The 24,398-nt window shown below is 34.9% G+C and overlaps 1 protein-coding gene across 18 annotated transcripts in view; it reads left to right on the forward strand.

Annotated features, from left to right (window-relative positions):
- Positions 1–24,398, forward strand: part of VPS13B (vacuolar protein sorting 13 homolog B) — a 777,317-nt gene that overhangs the window by 567,239 nt on the left and 185,680 nt on the right. For 11 of the 18 annotated variants that reach the window (XR_011543459.1, XM_070631834.1, XM_070631835.1 and 8 more), the window contains 2 exons: positions 853–1,540; positions 22,323–22,460. Coding sequence is in view for 14 of the 18 variants with exons in the window: in XM_070631834.1 (XP_070487935.1) it covers positions 853–1,540; positions 22,323–22,460 (826 nt within the window). In the remaining 4 variants the exon portion in view is untranslated. Of the gene's footprint in view, positions 1–852; positions 1,541–12,829; positions 13,090–22,322; positions 22,461–24,398 lie in introns of those variants that run through there. The other 7 variants (XR_011543461.1, XM_070631844.1, XM_070631841.1 and 4 more) reach the window with 2 other exon arrangements.

Below are 24,398 nucleotides of genomic sequence, written 5' to 3' on the forward strand. Positions count from 1 at the left end.
CTTTAATTACTTATGTTTTGCTTGATCACTTACATTTACCGTTGTTTCAAACCTATTGTAGTAGAGGAAAATAAACATCAGTTTGAATGGCATACAATTATTTTAGATTACTTTTCTTTGTCCTTCATAATTTAGGACTACTGAGTTTTCCTTCTCTTTCTTACTATCCAAAACCTGAAAATCAATTTTATAATGATAAAGGTAAACAATGTAAACTACTCCTACTTAAAATATAATTTCAACTAATAGTAATCATGATTTGGAAACAGTTTATTGTACTACTTGGAAAATCACTGTAAAGAATGCTAATTAGTATAATTCTTTAAAGAGGCATTTTTTAAATTATACATTACTTTGTATTAGTCCAAAGAAAGTCGGACACTCAAAAGTAATTTTAAAGATAGAAATGCACATTTGAGGGGTCAGCTCCGTGGCTGAGTGGTTGAGTTCGCGCACTGTGCTTCAGCGGCCCAGGGTTTCACCAGTTTGAATCCTGGGCGCGGACATGGCACCACTCATCAAGCCATGCTGAGGCGGCATCCCACATACCACAACTAGAAGGACCCACAACTAAAAATACGCAACTATGTACCTGGGGGCTTTAGGAGAAAAAAGTAAAAATAAAATCTTTAAAAAAATTTTAAAAAGAAATGCACATTTGATGCTTTTTCTCAAGTATTTCCTTGGCATTTTAATATGAATAATTTTCTTGAATGGGCACCTACTTTGTTTTTATGATTACCGTGTTACAGGTTATACTAGACCCATTTTTAACATATTTGCATAACATCATTTATACAGTAATACTGGGAATGTAACTAGTTTAAAATATTTTATAATTTTTCCTTACAGATTTCTAAGCAAGAACAGAAAAAAATGGATACGTTTGATGGAAGCATGGCTGAAACCTCATCTCGGTACAGTGGTGCTCAAGATAGTGGAATTGGCAGTGACAGCGTTAAAATCAGAATAGTGCAAATAGAGCAGCACAGTGGTACCAGTCAGCATCGCATTGCCCGTCCTTCACGCCAATCATCAATTGTAAAAAATCTGAATTTTATTCCTTTTGACATATTTATTACTGCAAGTAGAATCTCACTAATGACCTATTCCTGTACAGCCTTGCCCAAGTCGAAATCACAAGAACAGAAGGATAACGAAAAAATAGGCAAGAGTTCGTTAAATCTCCCAGAAGTTGATGCAGATGTTGCTAAGCCCAGCCAGGCATGTATTTCCACGGTAACAGCAGAAGATCTCTTAAGCAGTAGCGTATCTTTTCCTTCAGGGAAAAAATTAGGGGTCATCTCTCTTCAAAGTCTTCATGCATCCACAAGGTCATCTGCTAGACAAGCACTTGGTATAACGATTGTTCGGCAGCCTGGACGAAGAGGAACTGGTGACTTGCAGCTAGAACCGTTTTTGTACTTTATTGTGTCCCAACCTTCTTTGCTTCTGAGTTGTCATCACAGAAAGCAACGAGTGGAAATATCCATTTTTGATGCTGTGCTTAAAGGGGTCGCCTCTGACTACAAATGCACAGGTAAGAGCAAATTTACTGGAATGCTAATAATTATTACTACATATTAAATGTTATTCCCGAAGTTTCAAGATTGGTCAAACAGAAAACAGCTGGCAGACCAGACAAGCCTTCTTTTCTGTATAGAATATGTAAATATGTAAAGTTCATGTCCCACAGCTGAATCGTGTTTAAGTAAATGTTTGAAATGTATCAAGGTTTAGCCTTAGCATTTTTACCGTGCCTCTGAATATTTTTTTTTTTCAGGAGCTGAATGAAACAGGGACTCTTTCTGGACAATAGAAATGCTTAACAATTTCCAATGATTGGGAAGCAAAGCTTTTTTTCATATTATTGGCCCATAGGTATACTTTCCAGGTTTATGCATTAGCAATTTAGATTAAAAAAATAAAAACTTTAGAAAATGAAGTTTGTTTCGATATTCTTTTGATTTAATCATCTTGCTGTAGGAGCATGATACTAAATGTATTTGAGAAGGTTTATTAGTAAAGTAAGATGATGTAAAGATTTTTATACATCTACAACAAACACATTTATTAGTGGTATTGGCCAACTGACTCTTGTTGCCCCACCCATACGTTCCTTATAACCAGAGAGCATCCATTATACTAATTCTATTGAACTTCTTCTGAGACTAGGAAAGTGATCAGGGGTTCAGATTTAAGACATACTAGCTATTAAGTAACAAGGGCTAATGGAAACAGGGTCAAACAAAGGATAGAGACCTTTTCCCTGAGTTAGTGGAGAATTAGAGATTTGGCCAGAAAGACTGCAGAGGATAGATGGGTCATCTAAGACTTGGCATTGGCAGCCGGCCCTAGCAAGCTCAGGTATAATGCAGGCATTTAATTGCTATCAGGTGATCCCACCTAGCAGATGGAAGCCAGCAATGAGGCATTTGGAGAATTTGTCCAATCTGGAAGTCAGGCTGGTTCATTCTTGGCATTAAGGAGAACCATTTTACACAGCAGACTCCTGGAGAGTAGGTGGCAGGTGTGAGGATCAGGATTTAGCCTAAGGAAGTAGGATCAAAGGAGCCCTTGGCTCTTGCTGAGGTATACTGCAAGTCTTGTGCTTTAGAAAGGAGTAACTGGCCAGTTGCTGAGGAGGAGTAACCTGGGGTTACCTCCTAGACTGCCTGCTGGCCCTGTCTCCATTGGTGTGCTGGAACTGGCTCACACTGACTCTCAAGAGCCAACTGTTAAATTTTTAAGAACTTTGAAAGACAGCTGTTAAACCACTGGTAGTTTAAATTGGCCATAGTGTGAATATTTACGCCACAGATATTGGCAAATGCTATCAGCCAGCTCTCCTATTCTGAGAGTTAAATATTTACCAGTAACCACTGCCTCCCTTCCCCAAACATGTTCTCATTTATCAGTGCCTGCAATAAAATAGGTACTTTAGGAGCACTGGAGATGGGAGTGGTGCTGAGGTAGTTGATGTTATGTGATTGAAGGACTCATGGCTGTATACCTGATAACTGTTACAGGGTCTGCTTAGCATTGGCCAAAACTAGGTGCAGGATTGGGAGAACAAATCTTAATTCCAAACCCCTCTTTAAGTTCTTTTGGCTGCAGTCACTTTATACGTGGGTGGCTTCAGTGGCCTCTATTAAGAAATATTGATATGAAGTTCAGCAAAGTTATCAGGGCTCATGTGAAAGATGCGTATTTGAATTATAATCATTTCCTAGATTGAAATAATAAAGTACTTTTGTTTAATAAAAAATCCTTCTTTGTAGACCAATGTGGAACCTAATTTCAGTAGATGAAACTTAGAGTGAAAGCAATGGGCCAGATTCAATATAGAGGATTACATGTGGAAGGAAAAAGGATTACATACTTTCTTTTTTTTAAATATTTATTTATTTGTTTTATTGCAGTAACATTGGATTATAACATTATATAGCTTTCAGATGTACATTGTAATATATTTCGAATTCTGTGTAGATTACATCATGTTCACCACCCAAAAACTAATTATACTCCATCACCTCGCATGTGAGCCTAATCACCCCTTTTGCCCTCCCCCCTCCCCCCTTCCCCTATGGTAACCACCAATCCAGTCTCCGTTCCTATGTGTTTGTTTGTCATTGTTTTTGTCTTCTACTTATGAGTGAGATCATATGATACACGACTTTCTCTCTCTGACGTATTTCACTTAGCATAATACCCTCAAGGTCCATCCATGTTGTCACAAATGGCCAGATTTCATCATTTCTTATGGCTGAGTAGTATTCCATTGTGTATATATACCACATCTTCTGTATCCATTCGTCCCTTGATGGGCACCTAGGTTGCTTCCAAGTCTTGGCTGTTGTGAATAATGCTGCAGTGAACATAGGGGCGCATGTATCTTTATGCATTTGTGTTTTCAAGTTCTTTGGATAAATACCCAGCAGTGGAATCATATGGTAGATCTATTCTTAATTTCCTGAGGATACTGCATACTGCTTTCCATAGTGGCTGCACCAGTTTGCACTCCCACCAGCAGTCTACAAGGGTTCCCTTCTCTCCACATCCTCTCCAACACTTGTTGTTTCCTGTCTTGTTAATTATAGCCATTCTGACCAGATTGAGGTGATAGCTCATTGTAGTTTTGATTGGCATTTCCCTGACAGCTAATGATGTTGAGCATCTTTTGCTATGCCTGTTGGCCATGCATATATCTTCTTTGGGGAAATCTCTGTTCAAATATTTTGTCCATTTCCTAATTGGTTTGTTGGTTTTCTTGTTGTTGAGCTGTATGAGTTCTTTGTATATTTTGGATAATAACACCTTATCTGAGATATGGTTTGCCATATCTTCTCCCAATTGTTAGGTTGTCTTTTCGTTTTGTTGATGGTTTCCTTTGCTGTGCAGAAGCTTTTTAGTTTGATGTAGTCCTATTTGTTCATTTTGTTTGTTTGTTTCCCTTGCCCAGTCAGACATGGTACTTGAAAATATGCTGCTAAGACCAATGTCAAAGAGCGTACTGCTTATGTTTTCTTCTAGAAGTTTCATGGTTTCGGGTCTTACATTCAAGTCTTTCATCCATTTTGAGTTGATTTTTGTGCATGGTGTAAGGGAATGGTCTACCTTCATTCTTTTGCATGTGGCTGTCCAGTTTTCCCAACACCATTTATATAAGAGACTCTCCTTTCTCCATTGTATGTTCTTGGCTCCCTTGTCGAATATTAGCTGTCCATAAATGTGTGGGTTTATTTCTGGGCTCTTGATTCTGTCCCATTGATCTGTGTGTCTGTTTTTGTGCCAGTACCATGCTGTTTTGGTTACTCTGGCTTTGTAGTATATTTTGAAATCAGGGAGTGTGATACCTCCAGCTTTGTTCTCTTTCCTCAGAATTCCTTTGGCTATTTGGGGTCTTTTGTTGTTCCATATAAATTTTAGGATTCTTTGTTCTGTTTCTGTGAAACATGTTGTTGGAACTTTGATATGGATTGCGTTGAATCTATAGATTGCTTTAGGAAGTATGGACATTTTGACTATGTTAATTTTCCAATCCAAGAGCACAGAATCTCTTTCCATTTCTTTGTGTTTTCTTCAACAATGTTTTGTAATTTTCCATGTACAGATCTTTCACCTCTTTGGTTAAGTTTATTCCCAGGTATTTTATTCTTTTTGTTGCAATTGTAAATGGGATTGTATTCTTAATTTCTCTTTCTGCTACTTCGTTATTAGTGTATATAAACGCAACCAATTTTTGTATGTTGATTTTGTATCCCGCAATTTGACTGTATTCATTTGTTATTTCTAAAAGTTTTTTAGTGGATTCTGCACCAGTTTGCACTCCCACCAGCAGTCTACAAGGGTTCCCTTCTCTCCACATCCTCTCCAACACTTGTTGTTTCCTGTCTTGTTAATTATAGCCATTCTGGTTTTCTATATATAAAATCATGCAAAGAGTGACAGTTTCACTTCTTCTTTTCCAATGTGGATCCCTTTTATTTCTTTTCTTGCCTGATTGCTCTGGCTAGGACTTCCAATACTATGTTAAATAAGAGTCGTGACAGTGGGCATCCTTGTCTAGTTCCTGTTCTTAGCAGGATAGCTTTCAGTTTTTCTCCATTGAGAATGATATTAGCTGTGGGGTTTGTCATATATGGCCTTTATTATGTTGAGGTATTTTCCTTCTATACCCATTTTATTTAGAGTTTTTGTCATAAATGGGTGTTGTATCTTGTCAAATGCTCTCTCTGCGTCTATTGATATGATCATGTGATTTTTATTATTCATTTTATTAATGTGATGTATCACATTGATAGATTTGTGAATGTTGAACCTTCACTGCATCCCTGAAATGAAACCCACTTGATCATGATGTTTGATCTTTTTAATGTAGTGTTGTATTCAATTTACTATTATTCTGTTGAGGATTTTTGCATCGCTGTTCATCAGTGATATTGGCCTGTAATTTTCTTTTTTTGTGTTGTCGTCGTCTGGTTTTGATATCAGAATAATGTTGGCTTCGTAGAATGAGTTAGGAAGCCTCCCCTCCTCTTCAATTTTTTGGAAGAGTTTGAGAAGGATAGGTATTAAGTCTTCTTTGAATGTTTGGTAGACTTCACCAGGGAAGCCATCTGGTCCTGGACTTTTATTTTTTGGGAGGTTTTGATTGCTGTTTTGATCTCCTTACTGGTGATTGGTCTATTCAAATTTTCTACTTCTTCTTGGTCCAGTTTTGGAAGGTTCTATGTTTCTAAGAATTTATCCATTTCTGCTAGATTATCCAATTTGTTGGTGTATAGCTTTTCATAGTATTCTCTTATTATCTTTTGTATGTCTGAGGTGTCCATTGTAATTTTTCCTCTTCTTCTGATTTTATTTCTTTGAGCCTTCTCTCTTTTTTTTCTTGGTGAGTCTAGCTAAGGGTTTGTCAATTTTGTTTATCTTTTCAAAGAACCAGCTCTTGGTTTCATTAATTCTTTCTATTGTTTCATTAGTCTCTATTTTGTTTATTTCTGCTCTGATTTTTATTATTCCCTTCTTTCTGCTGATTTTGGTCTTGCTTTGATCTTCTTTTTCCAATACCTTTAGATGCGCTGTTAGATTCTTTATTTGGGATTTTTCTTCTTTGTTGAGGTAGACCTGAATTGCTATAAACTTCCAAACAACTTTTGCTGTATCCCATAGATTTTGGCATGTCATATTTTCATTTTCATTTGTCTCCAGGATTTTTTGATTTCTCCTTTGAGTTCTTCATTGACCCAATCATTGTTCAGTAGCATTTTGTTTAATCTCCACATTTTTGTGGCTTTTCTGGTTTTCTTCCTGTAGTTGATTTCTAGTTTCATACCTTTGTGGTCAGAAAAGATGCATGGTATTATTTCAATCTTCTTAAATTTATTGAGACTCATTTTGTGGGCTAATATGTGATCCATCCTGGAGAATGTTCCATGTGTATTTGAAAAGAATGTGTATTCTGTGGTTTTTAGATGGAATGTTCCATATATATCCACTAAGTCTATCTGGTCAAACGCGTCGTTTAAGGCCAGTGTTTCCTTATTGATCTTCTGTTTGGATCCACTGGTGTAAGTGGAGTGTTAAAGTCTCCTACTATTATTGTGTTACTGTCTATTTCTCCTTTTATGTCTGTTAATAATTGCTTTATATATTTAGGTGCTCCTATGTTGGGTGCATAGATATTTACAAGTGTTATACCTTCTTGCTGTATTGTTCCCTTTATCATTATGTAGTGCCCTTCTTTGCCTCTTGTTACACTTTTTGTTTCAAAGTCTATTTTGTCTGATATAAGTATTGCTACCCCTGCTTTCTTTTCTTTGCTATTTGCATGGTGTATTTTTTTCCATCCTTTTACTTTCGGCTTGTGAGTATCTTAAAGTCTGAAGTGTGTCTCTTGTATGCAGCATATATATGGGTTCTTGTTTTTTCATCCAATTGGCCACCCTATTCCTTTTGATTGGAGCATTTAGTCCATTGACATTTAAAGTAGCTATTGATAAATATGTGTTTATTGCCATTTTGTTACTGTTTTTTCTGGGTGCTTTAGTAGTTCTTCTCTTTTCCTTTCTTTTTCTCTTGCTCTCTTCCCTTGTGGTTTGATGGCTTTCTTTAGTAATATCTTTGATTTCTTTTGTCTTACTCATTTTCTTACTTATTATAGGTTTCTGATTTGTGATTACCGTGAGGATCCTATATAATATTCTATGTATATAACAGTCTATATTGAGTCGATAGACTCTTTAGCTTGACCTCTTTCTTAAAGCTCTGCTTTTTCACTCCCCTCCTCCCACATTTTATGTTTTTTAAATCATATCTAATCTCTTGTTTTGTGTGTGTATATCCATTACCCTCTTATTATTGAAATAGGTAATTTTAGTATAAAGTTTTATCTTTCTGTAATTTGGAATTCATCTCTGCACACTCACCTTTCTAAAAATATTTAAACTATACTGCTTTGTCCTCAGGGAGTTGACATTTGTAAGCCACTACCTTATCAGATTAAAATGTATTTTGGGGCCAGCCCAGTGGCCTAGTGGTTAAGTTCACATTCTCCGCTTTGGTGGCCTGGGGTTTGCAAGTTCAGATCCCGGGCACAGACCTACACACTGCTCATCAAGCCATGCTGTGATGGTGTCCCACATACAAAACAGAGGAAATTGTCACAGATGTTAGCTCAGGGATAATCTTACTCAAGCAAAAGGAGGAAGATTAGCAACCGATGTTAGCTCAGGGCCAATTTTCCTCGCCAAAAAAAAAAATTATTTCGACTTCTTTTAAAGATGCAACTTTTCTTTTGATCTTCTAGTGGAGCACTAATTAGTTTATTCAATGTTTTAAATACATAAATTTTATTAAATGTTAATGAAGTTATTTTTTTGAAAACTGATCTGGGAGACTTCTGTTTTAAATTGGTCCACCTGAATGAACTATTCAAGTCCCATTACCAATTTATTTACGCAGAAACACTTCATGTAGCACTTTTCCGTCCTGAGGAAAGCACTGTTCCATATCCAGGATTCTTTTGAAGCCCTGAAATAGTAAATGTGTGAGTAAGAAAAAGAGTAAAATATGAATGGCTATAATGTTAATATTCATGAGGATGAGGAGCAATAAGCTGGAGGTGGCCAGTTCCATTTCTGGATTCTAAAGTGACAGAGAAGTCATTGCAATGTCTTAACTGGAGAGATGAAAAAGGGGCATTGCCATGAAGCTAACTTTCTAAGAAAGATCAAGGAAAAGTTAAAGGCATCATAAGTTAAAAGTGAAATAAGTGACATATTATGTCCTTCTGCAGTGTTCATACTTTTTGTCTTGATACTAAAATTAGTCCTTTTCTGTAAGGTAATTCAAGTGGCAGCCAACCAATACTAGTTTTAGCATATGTGTGCATCTCAATGATTGCCTTAATTCATCATTTCACATGCGCCTGAGGTTGTTATAGAGATAATGGATTGTATTTTTGAGAGGAGAAAAACATTTTATTGAAAAAAAATTTCTAGTACAACGTGACTTGTAGTTGTTTACTGTTGTCTATGCAAGTCATAAACCATTATTACATGTGCTCATGTTCCTTTGTATGGAAATCATATATAACAAAAAGTAAACAAAGGATTTTTGTTTCTCTCTTTGAAAAGACATCCTATTCAGAGGATAGTTTTCAAAAAAAATCTTAATTCTTATATAAAAATAAGATAAACATGTCAAAGATTTTATTAAACTCATTAATTAGTAAAGGAACCAGTAAGAATGTTAAAAAAGAATTCATACACGGGAAACCTCTAAGGCCCTGCTTATCTCAGAAACTTTGATGCTCTAATTCATTAGGGTCCTAAAAATGGTAAGAGCCACTTGGTCATTTACTTTATTTAGTGTTAAAGCGTGGCTATGGGTGAATCTAGAAAGATGGAAATATTTTTAACATTAAATTATGAAGATTTGGTTTCCTTTGGCATATTCAGGAAACTGCAGTGAAGACCCTGAAAGCAAATACTAGAAATCCTTTGAGCATTATTGGAATATGGTGTAATATCTCAAGCTGACTACTTTAAATTAATCAACATGGTTTTTAAAATCACACTTACCCTCCTGTCTTGTACAATCAACTTGGCATTATTTTAGAATGAACCTCTTATCCCTATTGTGCTTTCATTCAGACAATCTTTGGGAATACTCATTCATTCCATTTGAACAGCAGCTATTCGTCAGACATGTTCAAGATGCTGAGGAAACAGTAATCTGACCCAGTTTCTGCCCTCAGGCACCTCTCCTCATTTAATATTTTACTTACGGTGATTAATGATGAAAGTTTAGCAGAGTATGGATCTTCATGAAATGGAGGGCTGTGAAACACTGAAATGTGTAAAGTAAAACCTGTAACTTCTACTTCCATTGAAGCAATTTAGAAAAGCTTAGTGTCAGTTGTATGGAATGGTTTATGGAAAACTGCCTGAGTATAGAGGAATGAAATAGGACTACTCTTCAAATTTATTTTTTTTTATTAGTAGTGGATTGAGCTCTAGCTGTCATTCAGAATAATTTTTAGTATTCTGTTTATTTTATCGATTTGCATTTTGGCTATTTGTAATGTATTTTAGTGGTTGCTTTGGGGTTTTGAATGTATATGCCTAATATTTCACAGTCCATTTAGCAGTAATATTTTATCACGTAAAGTAAAATGTAGCCTTACAGTCATGTTGGTCCCATTATCCTTCCCTATTTATGTCATAATTATTGTATATATTATATCTACATATATTGAAAACCCTACCAGATAAAATTTTGATCTTTGTTTCAATAATCTTACATATTTTAAAGAATTGGAGAGGGAAAAACCTAGTCTTTTATATTTCCCAAGTATCTACCATGTCCAGAGCTCATCTTCATTTCTGAAGTTCTAGGTTTTCCTCTGGTACATTTTCCTGCAGCATTAAGAACTTCCTTTAGCATTTCTTAGAGAAGGCCTGCTGGCAATGAATTCTCTTAGTTTTCTATCATCTGAAAGGTGTTTTTTTCCATCTCTCTCATTTCTGAAGGATATTCTTGCTTTATGGAGAATTCTGGATTGACATTTCTTTCAGCACTTTAAAGATATTGTTCCACTGTTTTTTATTCTTTGCGCTTTCTGATGAGAAATCCATGACAATTCCAATCCTTGTTTGCATGTATGTAACGTGTTGTTTTTCTCTAGCTGCTTTCAAGATCTTTTTCTTTATCTTTGATTTTTTGTAGGTCGATAATGATGTGTCTGAACTTGGTTTATTTGAATTTATCCTGTTTGAGGTTCCCTGAACTTCCTGGCTCTGTAAATATATGGGTTTTTTAAAACTAAATTTATTAAATTTTTGGCTATTTCTTTTAATATTTTTTCTGCACCAATCTTTCTTCTCTCCTTTTGGGACTCCAGTGTTAAACTTTTTTATATTGTACCACAGATCTCTAAAATTCCTTTGTTTTTCTTTTTTCCCCTCTATTCTTCATATTGAATAATTTCTGTTGAATTTTTCAGTTCTAAAATTTCCATTTGTCTTTTTTGTAGTTTTCATTTCTCTTCTGAGAACTTCTATATTTCCATTCATTTCAGGCATTTTCACCTTTACCTCAGGAAACAGTTGTAACACCTGCTTAAAGTCTTAAATGCTTGTGTCACTGCCACCACAGCACAGCCACTGTACTACCTGTCATTACACACACACACATCACACACACACACACATTGAGTCCATTCTTGGGGAAAAACCAGGAAAAAAAAAAAAAGAAAAAGCAGTTTTCCCCCACACATTTTTTTTTTCTTTTTTTTTTGGCTGAGGAGGATTCACCCTGAGCTAACATGTGTTGCCAACCCTCCTCTTTTTGTATGTGAGCCACGCCAAACCATGGCCACTGACAGACAAATGGTGTAGGTCCATTCCCAGGAATCGAACCCGAGCCACCAAAGCAGAGCATGCCAAACTTAACCACTAGGCAACCTGGCCTGGCCCTCCCCTACACTCTTAAAACACAGGGGCCTTATTTCCCAGGCAGGGTTTCTGTTGGACTTTTGGCTCTTCTTGCCTTCACTGTGTACCACAACTTAGGATTCATTCTCAAGTCAAAGTTATAAGAGAAAAGAGGAAATATAAAATAAAACAAAATGGGAAACTCACCACTGTGTGGGTCATATTTGCAAGTTTGACTCACCTCCCCAGTCCGCATTGTTCTTGTTTACTTCTGAGTCCTCAGGCATTTGTTTTTTGTGTTTTTTCTCGAGTTTTTAATTGTAAGCAGGATGAGAGTTAGGCTGCAGTGAGCTTATTCCAATTTTGGCTGGCACCAGAAATCCTGCAGTTTTAAAGTAATAAAAATGTTTTCTAGTCCATTAGCCGAGACATGGTTTTTTGAGAAACTTAATACAGGATTTCCTCCGAAACTGTTACTTTAGTATCTTTACATCTATGAGCACAGATCAGTTAAATATATTGTAATGAATAATTACTGCTCCCAGGGAGTTGTCGGCATTAACTTGATTCTGCCCGTGTCAGCATTAAGCAACGAACATGCCCAAATACTCAAAGGGTGGTAATAGCATTCTCTCTCTGTCTTCCTTGGGGATATCCTTTCATATATTATAAAATCAAATTAGAAGGGGAAATGCTGTGAAACTCGTTGTCCCTCATGTCAATCTGCCTTCTCAGCACATGTGACTGATATATATATACATATGTGTGTGTATTATATATACCATTTATATGCATGTATATTAAAAAACTGGAATTCTATATGAAATGCTACCCAAAATAGATGATAAATGGAATCTATATTTATACCTATTTTTACATCTTTTTTAGAAACCTGAAGCAAAGTAAAAATGATGACAGTTGCTCATAATTTTGAAAGTGTTATTAATAAAGTGTGATTTCCAATCTGTATAATTTAGTGATCTTAAATTATGCCAGCTATACTTGTAAGTGTATCTATAGTGCTTTGTTTTACTCTCTTTAATTTAAAAAATGGCAGATTATTTAAAGACTAAATTATCAACTTGAATTTTTTGTGACTATTAATATTAATAACATATAAATTATTTTCCATCTAGTCCAGGTAGATAATACGTCTGTGAGTTAACAGGTTTCTTCTTAAAATACTAAAATAATGTGGCAATGGGCTTTTCTATGCCTTTCTCACCTGGAGCAACCTCTAACAGGAATGAGATCTTCTGCCAGCACCTTTATATGTAGCAGCTGTATTATTGGCAATTCTCATTTAAATAAAGATGTATGTAGTTGTTTTTAACATAGTCGTATTAGTTGTGTTTATAAATATTTAAAAATTGGTATTTGTTTTGTTTAAGGTAATGGAGTCCAGATTTGAAATTGCCTCATATCCTGACTATGCAGCCCAAGGCAGTCTCAAAAAGTCGTTTTTCTTCTTGTTTGTTTGGGGCTTTTTGTTTGTTTTTGAAGAAATGACTGTACCATCTGGTCAATTGTGATGGAGTTGAACGATTCTGAGGGAATTTAACTAACCCCCGTATTTCCTCAGTACACAGTTAGTCCAGTATCTTATTACTCATTACTGTGTGCTAGGAACTAATAAACCGATTTCAAACAATTGCTTCTGCCTCTTGCAACTTCTTTACCTTATTGTAATTTCTTGAGCATCAGCTAGACAAAAATATAGAAATTAAAGTTGATTAGAACTTATCGTACTAAAAAAGCAGTTAATAATACACATCTATATAGGACAGAAACATCCATGAGATAATATCTCTAGTTTGGGACACTTTCTCGATTTTAATGTTTTGTAAATGTTACAGATATGACTTAAGGTCCAATTAAGAGGCAAACATGGACTAGAGTTCAATAAGAACTCAAGATTTGGAGTCAGTCAGTCCTGAGTTCTAATCCCAGGTCTGCTACTTACAGCTGTGTGACCTTGGGCAACTTATTTAATCTCTCTAAGCTTCAATTCCTTATCTATCATATGAGGATAATATGGGTAGCAGTCTCCTGGGGTTGCTGTGAGAATTAAATGATGTATATGAAGCTCTTAGCTAACTGTGTAGCGCAGGGCTCAGTGAATGTTAATATTGTTGTTGTTGCTTTTTATCATCATTAATCTCTTTAAGCCAATTTTAAAGTAACGGTTGTAATCAGCTTGTCATGTAAAAAAATTCACATCATTTCAATGCAATTATAGCTATTGTGTAGTTTGAAAAGTTTCAGTTACAGAAATTGGCTTCTTTACCCTTTCATGAATAGGTCTACAGAAAATGTGCCAAAGACATTTGAGTAAACCAACAGTTGGAAAATCATAAACTGGCTTCTTACACCTCATAAATCATATCTTGATTTCATTTAGTTATTGTGACTTTAAGAGAAGGATTGAATTACATTTCTCTTTAGAATTAAAGGTTTTGCTAATGTCCCTGGAAAGGCTTAGAATTAACCTGTGACTTTAATGTCATAATGATCACAACTTGAACATTTATCTGAAAATTTAGCTGCTGGGAACATTTCTTGCTGGCCAATAATGTAAAATGAAATTATTACTTTGACAGGAATCAGCAAGTAAGTAGGTCTTAAATGAGAGGCACTCTAGTGCATTGCTCAGGGAGAGTTGTGGTGAGAAGGTCAAATAAGAAGTGGCCCAGCCAGAAGGGGGAATTAACGTGTGGGGAAGGGTATTGGAATGGAAGTCAGAAATTTTGAGTTTTAGTTTTGGCTATAATGTCAAGACTTTTAATGTGAATAACTAAATTTTTTGGTGCTTTAGTTTCCTTATCTCTAAAATGGGTTTAATAATATCTGGTCTTTGTAGTTTAATGGTTTAATCTGAGCTCCAAATGAGGTAACATTATGAAATGCCTTGGAACTATGAAATATTATTCAACTGTAAGTTGGGACTTCTGTAGTTATTAGTAGCAGAAGGGAGAGGTTAATTGATCTTCCTTTTTGGACGTGAGGAAGAGATTAGTGCCCTGGCCCTTTTGACACATTTTAATCATCAGCATTTATTTAAAATGAATGAAAAATGGGAGGAATCATCTAAAGCCACTGAGTTGGCTTTCAATGTTACAGAACCCAGACTTTGCTCAGAGCAGAGAAGAGGCTTACAATTGGGATTAAGTAAATTTTCCTTAGATATATATAACTACATTTTTTTTTTTATTGGACAGCATCCTGTGTTTACTTGTACTGAATCTTAGTCAAATGGTGTCCTGTAAAATATCTGAAACCTACATTAGAATTTAACATGAAAACAACCAAATAGGAAAGAGATCAAGAACACCATAGAACAGCATAGAAGATAAATGTAAAAGAATTCATTGAAATAATATTTCACATATTATCTGCTGGTTAGCCTCATTAAGTAGAAAGAATGCACTTCCTTGTAGCAAGATATAGAAGACTTGCTTCTAAAAGTAAGAGCCAGCCAACACTGATGATCACACATCCCAGCAGCCACGTTAATCCTTTCCTCTTCCTCTTTCTATAGGCTCCAGGCTTGGGACTTCAGACCAGAAAATCTCCTCTTCCCCTTCCCATCCCATCTTATGAGGTGAAGGGTACATAGCATGGGAAAAAATGCTTATGGAGTTAGCCAAATGCCTGAATATCAATAAGGAGATGGTGGTATTTACCTTGCATCCAGGGCAACTTAGAATTGGTTTCTTGGTTGATTTTGCTGTCCTGACAATGAATTGTTACTGTATTTTATGGATCTGGGCTCCTTCATGATGTAATTTTCAGACATTGTAGGGGCCTCATGGAACTACATTTGCTTCCATGGCTACACTGAAAAAAAAAAAGAAAAAGAAAAAGCCGTTTAAACTAAGGATCGTAAAAGAAATATAGAAAAATATAAGAAACCCAGTAGGCCTGTAGCTTTGCCTTTTACGTATCTGGAGATCAGAAGGTGACTGTCCTGATATCGACCTCTCATTGCAGGAGTTACACTTCCAGCCATTGAGCATAGACGAAACCAATCACAACCATGGCTTCCCAAAGAAGCCCCTTGGGAGCTTTAACAATAGCAGTTTCATAGATAGAGGCAAATAGACCTAAGTACAATAAATCCTCTCAAAATGCTTTTCTTTAAATTTTATTCAGGCTTTATTAAGAAATACCTTTTTGTATTCTTGGCTGGGCATAGAAGGATGAAGCTGAAGGACCATCTAGGAACATCTTGTCAGTGAAGTGAGAGAGGAAGGGAGAGTAGGGAGTATCTAAGCCCTCACCTGCTGCCCTGATTCCTCTTTAAGTAGTTTCTCCCTCTCTCCTCTGGCTAGCTGTGAACTTGGCTTGATCTTCCTTAAAAGAGAAAGCTGTGTGAAATTGAAATCCTGATAAACTCACCATGTTTTCTTGTAGACTATTTTAAAGTGTCATTTCAGTCTCTTCTTTATATAAAGGTTGATATACCCAAACACCTTTGTAAAAGGAGTCTCTCCTCTAACTTCTAGTTTAAAAAATGGAAAGGAGCCTGCTTTGGCTTGCAGATTACTTACTTCCTTGATTCGTATGTAGGCCAAATATTTCTAAGGGACGGGAAAGAAGGTAAAAATATAATTTTGATAATTATCAGAATCGAAGTGCAGGTAAGTTATCTGGTCTATAATTTCTCCCCAGCCAGAAGTATTTAATAGGGAAGTAAAATTTGTTGACTACTATTTCAAGCCTCAATAATTACTATTTTAAAAATTAAATATAAATAAACTTACTAGTTTTTAAAATCAAAATTGGGTATAATTTTCATTAATAAGCAAAGGTTCTTATTTTTTACCTTTTATATTATATTCCTCTTATTTTAGATTGGCAATAAAAAAGATTTTTTTTAATTAAAAAACAAAACCAGAAAACTAGGAAGAGTAGACTCTTGAAAGACATACCACATACACATACTCCTATTTTGTTCAGAGTTTGTGTTTAAGAAACAAATACTAACTGCCTATTGAACTCATACCATTACATGTCCCATACAAACCATATTACACATATTATCTGATATAATATGCTCAACAGCCCCACAATTTAGTTTATTATCCACATTTTGGAAATAAAGAAACTGGGACTCAGTGAGGTTAAAATTAAATTTCCCCAGTAAAAGGAATCATTTCTTATACCCAGATCTGTCTACCTCCAAAGTCTGTGTTCTTTTCGTTACCCTGCATTTTCTCCTGTGTTATAAACTGGTATAAACTCTCCTATATAACGAAATGTGAGAAAGCACCATGAAAGTAAAGGTGTGTTTGGTAAATCCTGGGTCAGTGACAAACTGTTTCACAAGATGACAAACTATTTGCTCACTGAAGAATACATGGTTAAAATGAGGTGCACCAAAATCTAGTTAATCAAAAGTTTATTTTTCAGGGCTCATCCCCCAAATTTCAATTAATAAGATTTTTTCCAGTAACCCAAGTTTACAAGAACTCTCCATCATGGGAAAATTTTGTTTCCTTGGCGTTGCTCCATATTTAAGTAAGCACTCATTTTCCACAGAAATGTAAAAGACAAGGGTATTATGAGAAAATTGAATCAAAGGGTCAAAAACACTGTGACTTTAGTTAACTTGCATCTTCCAAAGCAAAAGCTTTGCCTAGAACTGCCAGGGAAAATAACTTTTGGGCTAACTCTTCTTTCTGACCTTCCTTAACCAATCCACGTGTAGAAGTATTCTTGAGCACAAAAGTGGCCAAGAGAAAGCAGAAAAAGGCACAAATTATCAACTCCTTTGTAAACTTGTGCTTGATAAAAGTAACTGTTAGAGAAGAGAGGGAAGAGTGAGGAAGAAAGTGGTGTGTTTACGGTCTTCCTCTCATCCACTTTATAATAGATATTTAGCTTTCAAATAAACAGATTCTTATGGACTAGGCTTTTTAGAATTCAAAGTTCTTTATTCATTTGGCAAAAGAAATGAAAATATTTTGGTTCTAAGATGGGAAGCACTTAGAAGTACCTGACATAAAAGTAACTGGACTTCGTTATATATTCAGTGTTATATCAATCGTAAAATGAGAAAGTTATCAGTGAAATCTGTGGGAAAATGTCTTCTCATTGGGACCTTAGTAAAAATTCAACTTAGTTTTAAAAAAAAAGAAATACCCTGTCACATAGTAGAACAAAGCAGAATAGTAAGAAAGCTTACAAAATATGTAGCATTCAGCTGTTCCATATGAGCTTGGAAAATAAATTTCTTCAGTAGAGGATTGCAAAACAAGTAAACGAGTTCATTTTCAAAGTTACATTTTGAGTTGGCCACAGTGAATCATGTTATATTTTATATAATTCAAATGTTAAGCAAAGACATACTTAACTCTGTGGATATTTGCTAAGAGTTAAAAAATAATAATAATGAGCAGCAATACAAAGACCACTTTTATCAGATTCAAAGGAAGATCTCCCAAGCAGTTAAGTGAAATGAAAGTTTTTTGAAGAAGAACAAAGTAATCTACAGGCACAAAGAATACAGTCTGAATCAAGTCTCTATGAAAGCCAATAATACCTTGATCCATCTGGGAACAGACTTGAGACTTTCTGAATCTTGTCTTTGGATATTCCTTGTGATGTGATATAATGAAGTATTTTCTTTTGGAGGCCAGGTCAACCTTGAAGAAAAACAAATATTATAACTTTGTCAGTACCAGTGTCTTAATGAAGTGAATTCTAACTGACTTTGAAAAAGATTCATGGCTATGAGCAGTTTGTCATTTGTTCTGACCCATTTCCCACGCTGTTACTCCTAACAAGACAAAACTTTCTCCTGTTTTTTAGGCTTAGAGACAAGAGCATAAATGTGCTTATCAACATGAGTGGGAGCTTATTCTTTTTGGGAACTTCCTCTACTCAAGTAGGTGTTTGATAAGTATGGAGAAGAAAGCTAGCAAAGTCTGAAGGAGCTTCCAGTATGAAACAGTCATCCCTATTTGTCAATTCATTTATATTATATTTACAGGCTCCTTTAGTTTTAGTTTTTCTGGTGCTTTCCCAGCTGTATTGACCCTGAGGAATGTGTAATATGAATTCTATTTTCTAGACCTGATGATGGAAGTAAGGAGGAGTTAAATTGAAGACAGTACAGAAAGTCTAGAGGTCATGCCCCTCATCTTCTAACTATTGGAGCATAAGGGACTGAATAGTAACTTGCACACCTGAGCTATTTTTCTGGGATTCTGACATAACCTTTTTGCTACTACTGCTGCTTCATCTAACCACAGTGACTACAGGCGTATCCAAAGAAATTTTAGCTAAAACTGGGGGCGTAGCCACTAGTGTGTCATACATTTGATATTCATCAACCATACAATCTGTATTTTCCTGGATATTCCTGATTTCAGTTATTTTGTTCTGTCAGCCTTATAAATATAGCTGAACATTTTAAACCAATTGTGTAGTAATATTAAACCAATAATATCGTTACACTAGTAATATTTTCTTGGGAAATAGTCATTGAAATTTTGACTTCCTTGGATAGATTTCCTAGACTTTTACATTTTCTTTAATTCCTAATTCCTCTTCAGCTTCTTACTATTGCCTGTCTATTTTATCTCTGTTATGTCATATTCCCCTGTAATTGCCCCAGTGCAGACTCCTAGGTGGGGGGCCAGATGGCCAGGCCCTCTAACTTCTACCAAAAAGGAGGCAAGCTGCACAAAACCTATCTCCCCTACTTGGAAAACTCTCATTCACATTATCAGAATTTTCTGCTCCCCTAGTCTATACTTTGATGAAGGTAAGAAATCAAATATCCTTTGAAGTGCTTTTTTTCTCTCCCTTTATTTTAATTTTTGTAAATGCTTGGTGTGTAGTCCTATTTTTTCTTCAGGTCTGAATATATTATAGATCCATATGTCAGTTTGTGCTTAGGATCATTCTAAAGATGGTCATCCGCTATTACTTAAAAAAAAAAATGTGTATATGTATGTATGTTTGCAGATAGATTTGTTTTATGTTTGAATTTATTAATCCTAATGTCCTATTTCTTTGTTTTATTCACTTAACAAGATATTTTGAAGTTCGATATCAGTATATCAAATTCAGTCCCTTTTATCAGTAGCGTAGTATTCTAGTATAGTTATAATTTATGTTACCATTTCTCTATAGATGGATATTTAGTTTTATTTTTCCCAGATTTTTAATATTTCAAATGATGCTGCAGTCAACTTCTTTGGGCATTTATCTATGTATTCTTAAGTATTCCTTAAAGATAGAGTCCTACATATGGCCTTTCTGATTATAAGGTCATGGATATTTAGAATTTTGGTAGATACTCATTTTCAACCCTCTGTCCTACCCATGCAAAAATACTGTATTTCCACTTTTATCCACCATACATGGGAGGATCTGTCTCTCCTCTTCCTTCCCCATACAAAATATTATCAATATTTCTGATTTATGCTAATCTGATGAATGAAATATTGTATTTCTTGTTTTAATTTGTATATGCTTGACTAATAGGCTGAGCAGATTTTTCTTATTTTTCATAAAACAATATTCCCCAGAAAGATTAAACAGCTTATGGTGAAAACACAATCTTAAAAATGCTTCAAGAAACTATAGGAAAATATATAGTCAGCTAGGGATAAATCCATAAAATAAAAGTTAATAGATTTTTTACCACATCTATAAAAAAGTATGCATGCAAAAAGCATCAGAATCTGGTTAAAAGACATTAAAAATGAGTAAAGAAATATTTTGTGGAAGAGTTCTAAATGGCCAATAAATGAAAAGATGCTTAACCTGCTTTGTTTTTTACTGTTAACAATATAAGATGCCTATCTTATTATGTCAATACATATAAATTGTCTTGGTTCTTTTAATCTGTTGATAGACATCTAGGTTGTTTTCTACTTTTTGCTCTGATAAACAATTCTACAATGTGTGTGTGTGTGTTACACAGGCATTATCAATCTTTTAGTCTCAGCCTGATAGGTGAAAAATTCTTATTGTAAAAGGTTTTTCTCTTTGATTATTGCTAAGATTTAGTGTCTCAGTGTTTATATTTTAAATGTTTATATGCCATTTGTTTTTCTTCATTTATTAATTACTTCTTTTTTATTAATTTTCTTCATTTAATAATTGCTCATTCTACCCTCTACCCATTTTTCTATTAGTATCTATATTGATTATATGAACTCTTTATATATTAATGATATCCACTTTCTGTCATAAAAGTTTGAATATGTGATTCCTATAACTTGTTTTACTTATCCTAAGTTATACTTGCCAGTTTTTTACACATTAATATTTCTATATCAATTTAATTCATTTCTGTTCATTACTTATTTACATCACTTATATCTGTTTTCTCTGTTAGATCACTGTTCTCTCTCTAGATTGTATGTAGTCTCCTCAAAATGAAGAATTATGTCCCTTTTATAGGTCTGGCACGGTACCTTTACTTAATAATAACAGCTTCTCGATGATGGCTAAATAGGTGAGACCCTAGAAATAACCAGTCAGGTCCTGGCTGTCTGGTTATGTAGCTCCTACAAGCTGATTATAGATCCTACCAAACAGACTTTAGCCATCCTTTCACCAGACTTGACTATTATATGTGAAAGAATAGTGTAGCGTTACAATGTAATGGATCTACTATGCATATTCTCACTGCTTTAAATTCACTGATCATATAAAAAGAAAAGAATGCACTAGCCTAGTGTTTGATCTTTACCACATAGATCTAACGTCACGATCAATTGCTTTCAATATTTTCTTTGAAATCACATAAGGGTTCATATGTGCCAAATTTCATAAAGATCACATGATAAGGTCAAGAAATACAAATTCCAAGGCAAAATTTATATGCCCGGTTCACATATGACAGTAATACTGTATAACCATATGTTGAATATAATACACTACATGTAAATGCTATTCTTGAAAGTAATCCAATCAGTAAAACCTAAAATAAATAACACTTTAATAACACGTTTCAAATCAACTGAAAATAGAGTAGATGGACTCCATGGCAAGAACATCCCTATAAAATTGACATTCAGAGGCCATTAAAACACAGAGAGAAAAACAATTTTGAAACTAAAGAAAACTATAAATATTTAGAAGTTTTAAAAAAACCTTCTATGTTGTATGCCAAGATACAGCGATCATTTTTATTTAAAGAGCTATTTCAATAAAAACTATGGGTTTCTAAGCATTAAAAAGCAAATTCCATTTGCCATCACCAATAGCTAAAAAATACTTTTAAAAAAATATACAGTATTAACCAGAAAAAAGTAAAAAACTACACAGTATTTAATATAAAAAGTCAAAACAGAAAAAAGTCAAGTTTTAGTCATGATTGAGACTGTTAAAAGATTGACCAATTTTTATCATTAAAGGTTATGGGAAAGCTACTGAAGTTCAATTCCAAAGCCTAGTGGTAAAAAGTGATTGTAATGTCAGTAAAACTCTGAAACAGATCAAATAGCCCATAAGTACTACTAATCCACTGCATCTTTGAACATGTATATGCCTTTTCTAAAGCTGAAAAGGTTGCCCTTTTTTTCTTTAATTTGTTTCCAACACCCCATTAAAAAAAAATCCAACTATTCAACTGTTAACAGTCAGCGGTTCAGAGTACGGAAGCTTTACCTTCACTCAAAGATGTTACAAGATTTGAAATGTCTTTTCCTTTTTGGCCTGGTTCTGGAAAACATGGTTTCATCGTTCCACCTTGTACAGAGAGAGCTTCTCTTTCTCCACACAAGTGCTTGTGTACTGTATGTGTACAAACAAATGAATCAATGAAGGTCACATATGATAATTTTTCCTCTTTTTTATCTTACACCAAAATGAGATGTTGTGATGTAATTGACATTTTTAATTTCAATTTTGTCACTTCAGATCCTGGGAAGACTCTGCCTGAAGCCCTTGATTACTGCACAGTTTGGCTGCAGACGGTGCCTGGAGAAATAGACAGCAAAAGTGGTATTCCACCTTCCCTTGTAATGCTACAAATTAAAGACTTTCTTAATGGACCAGGTAAGAGAGTGATAATTCAAATGTGCATACATTTTTTTTCATGTGAGTATATTAACACGTACATAGAGTCTGTTAGTAATCTTGACATTCCCTGCCGAAAACGAACAGTTCATTTTTTTCCAGAAGTGTACTCTTCTCAGGCTGCCCACTCCAGAGATCAAAAGGAAAATATTAATATGCATTAAAATTACCTTTAGTCTTACAAAAAGTAGTTATCACTTAAAGATAATTGACTGTAAGCCAAAGACCCAAGATTTTATTTTTACCTTTTCTGCTAATTGACTGTGTGATCTTAGGCAGTTGATCTAATCTCCTGTACATCAGTCTCCTTACCTATAAGTGAAGAGAATAAAATGAATGGGTGGGTGGGTGGATGGATGGGATGAATGGATGGATAGGTGATACATGATATACATCCAATAGATAGTATCTGTAGATAGATTTGATTAGATAGATAAATACACTTATTTCAAATGCTTAGCAAAGTGTTTGAGATACACCAACACTCGGTTTGATAGATAAATACAGATATCAAAATGTATTGAATGCTAATTGTGTCCCAGGTACTAAGTGCTTTACGTACTCATATAGATCCAAGGAGTGGGCACTATAATTATCCCTATTTTATGAATGAGGAAGCTAAGACTTAGAAAAGTGAGGTAAATTACCCAAGGTCGTAGTGGCAGAGGAACCATTCAAACCTAGGTCTTTATGACTCCAAAGACCTAGGTCACTTTTGTACTACACTAATTTTAGCATCACACAAGGTTTTTCCTCTCCTCTCCTTATCTTCTTCCTCCGCTTTCTTTTTCCTGCTCTGTTTATTTTCCTTCATCTCATCTTCCTCGTCCTCTCCTCTTTATTATTCTTTCCTCACCTCAGTGAGATCTTAGCTATTTATTTAACAGAAATTACTACATTTCACTTTTTCTTTTGTTATTTTATACTTATAGTACTTTAGAATATATTACTCATAAAAGGAATGCTAGTTTCTTCATTAAAAATTTAAAACAATGATGTTACACTGTCTTAAGATCTCTAACAATACTTTGCAAGGCATGAATTTTGATGAGTGAAAAATATTCGTATGTGGACCTGGTTAAGTTTGTGTGCCGTGGCATGCCAATGTGCTTATGATCCACGACTACACATGGAGAAGGTGGTCATCGTCAAGGCTGGAGTACACGGAGTCTGAAGCCACCTACACTGGCCCTTTTACGGGGGCCCAGATCTTCTTAAGCATGTTTCTCCAATGCTGGGATTTAAAAGGTATAGAAGTATGAACTATTTCTAATCATAATAATTATCCAGACATAGTTGTAAAGACTCAAAGGAAAGCGAGAAGCTGATGATGAAGGCTAAGGGAGTCATTAATGTTGGAAGAAGCCTTTGGAATGAGATAATGGATGGATTGAGTGGAGTAAGAGTCCCATTACTTGGTTAGTGATGTGAAGTACCATATTTCACTGAATCCAAGCCACCATCTATTGTAGGAAAAAACATTTATGTACCACTCAGAAAAAAGAAAAAATAGCTGCTATTTAAACTATGAGACAGTGCATCTTCTTACATCAGTTGTAGGATACTTCCTGACTTCAGAGTTGTTCACATGTAAAGACTGAACATGTTAGAATGGATGAAATAGGTTAAGAACACATGGTTCGTTCATGGAGATGTGACAGGGAAACTTGGGTTTACCTCTTATTTCTCTTTTCTAGTTTCACATTTCTTTTGTGTTTTGGAAGTCTTTCACTTACTCTGGCTAGAAAGTTCTCTTTTAGTTTATATTTGATTGATTTGTTTTTAAAAGGGATGGGATCTGCAAATCATTGATAAGTTGTGTACCATATTTTCATGGCAACCAAATAAGTTGAATTTAAGAGAAATGTCAAGGAATGAAAGAAAAATTAGGTGTTTATAATTCTAGCATTTAATATG

The sequence above is a fragment of the Equus przewalskii genome, chromosome 8 (assembly GCF_037783145.1).
Source record: "Equus przewalskii isolate Varuska chromosome 8, EquPr2, whole genome shotgun sequence".
NCBI lineage: Eukaryota > Metazoa > Chordata > Mammalia > Perissodactyla > Equidae > Equus > Equus przewalskii.